Source organism: Hordeum vulgare, chromosome 3H (assembly GCF_904849725.1).
Source record: "Hordeum vulgare subsp. vulgare chromosome 3H, MorexV3_pseudomolecules_assembly, whole genome shotgun sequence".
In the NCBI taxonomy this organism is placed as follows: Eukaryota; Viridiplantae; Streptophyta; class Magnoliopsida; order Poales; family Poaceae; genus Hordeum; species Hordeum vulgare.
The window spans coordinates 188,331,629-188,333,027 of NC_058520.1; the positions used below are offsets into that span (position 1 = coordinate 188,331,629).

Genomic DNA, 1,399 nt, shown 5'->3' on the forward strand with positions numbered 1-1,399 from the left:
CGAGATGGAGAGAAGAAGGTGCCATCGTCGAGCCGGTTCGTGATCTTACACGAATACCTCCTCCTCGAGTATTGTGGACTTAAATAGTTAACGTGGTTGGGCTTCACTGGTTCCAGATGGGCTTGGACCCTGGTGTTGGGCTTGAGTGCGTGTCGTGGTGGCTCTTCTCGTCCCGCGGTGCGGTTGGATGGGGCCGGCATGTCAGGGTCGTTGACAAAATGTATTGTAAGAAGTACAAAAGGTTCAGTTACAGCAATAGCCGAGGATGAATTGCGAGTTTGTAAATGGGAAATGGGTGGGTGGGTGGGTATACCCGCTCGATCGACTGTCATTATCCGCGCGATTACGAAAACCATTTAATTCTGGAATTAGCATGGGATATTGTCATTACCCGGCCGATTATGATCTGATCAGACGGTTGAATCCCCGAAGAAATTCTGTGCAGGAAAAAGTCATCATGGGACAAAAAGGAACACAGGGAGAACATTCAGCGGTGGCTTTACATATTTACATCTTCATTTCATAGAACTGGACTGGAGGCAACGAGGAATCACATCACATCTGTTCTTCGTCCTCGCCAACCAAACGCAGAACAATATCGAGGGAATCGACCTCTCGACTCAGCGATAGGCTCAGGGCCACATGACGTCCACCGATATCCTGGACACGGCGGAGAGATCCTCCAGGTCCAACGAAGACGACTCCTCGTCCTTGGCCTCCGTGGAGGTTGTTCCCCGCAGCTTCGGCTCCCGCTCGCCCTTGGTCGCCGCGGGCCGGAACTCCCGCAGGCTGTGGCCGCCCATGTAGCAGTTGGCCGCCAGCATGCTTGTGCTCCCCGCGCCGCCGAGAAGCTCCGACAGCAGCAGCACGATCGAAGCCATCCTCCCAATGGTACTGCTACTTCTCCGTTGGCTTGGTGGTGTACTGCAACTAGCTGTAAGCCTGAACTGTTGATGGGGACTGTAGCACTAGCAGCTCGGAAATTATGGCGCTGCCGCTAAAGGAAGAGTGTGGTCTTTATATGCGCGCCAACAGGTAACGGTGGGCCGTGTCCCGTGTGGTTTTTGGACGTCTACGGCTTCACGCGCACGCCATGAATGGCCGCCGCCTTGTTTGGTAGGAAGCGGTGAGCTGACGGCCGCTGGGTTTCGGCCGAAACGGAGGGCGGAGAAAGCCACGCCCCTTGTGTTGTCAACTTGCCATCTGTTTGTAGAGAGACGTGGTTTTTCTCTTTGGATTGCAGCTGGCGTCAGCTGATGCGTGGTACACCTGTATCCTTGCCCATGTTCCTACAGCTTAGATTCCTGGGTTGTGACTTGCTCTACTCTACCGACGTTAGGTGATGCCGGTACAACGCCCTGATGGAACTATGCAATATTATTTTCTTTTTCGAGAACGC

At 53.7% G+C, this 1,399-nt stretch overlaps 1 protein-coding gene across 1 annotated transcript; it reads right to left on the reverse strand.

Annotated features, from left to right (window-relative positions):
• Positions 1 to 460: 460 nt before the first annotated feature.
• On the reverse strand, positions 461 to 1,025 carry LOC123439776. Its single transcript, XM_045116454.1, has one exon. It carries the CDS (start codon positions 879 to 881, stop codon positions 633 to 635), a length of 249 nt encoding a protein of 82 aa, XP_044972389.1. The 5' UTR covers positions 882 to 1,025; the 3' UTR covers positions 461 to 632.
• Between the last annotated feature and the right edge of the window lie 374 nt (positions 1,026 to 1,399).

What these genes read in the sequence shown, in the direction of transcription:
- LOC123439776 (XM_045116454.1), bottom strand. Translation starts at nt 881, where the DNA reads ATGGCTTCGATCGTGCTGCTGCTGTCGGAGCTTCTCGGCGGCGCGGGG.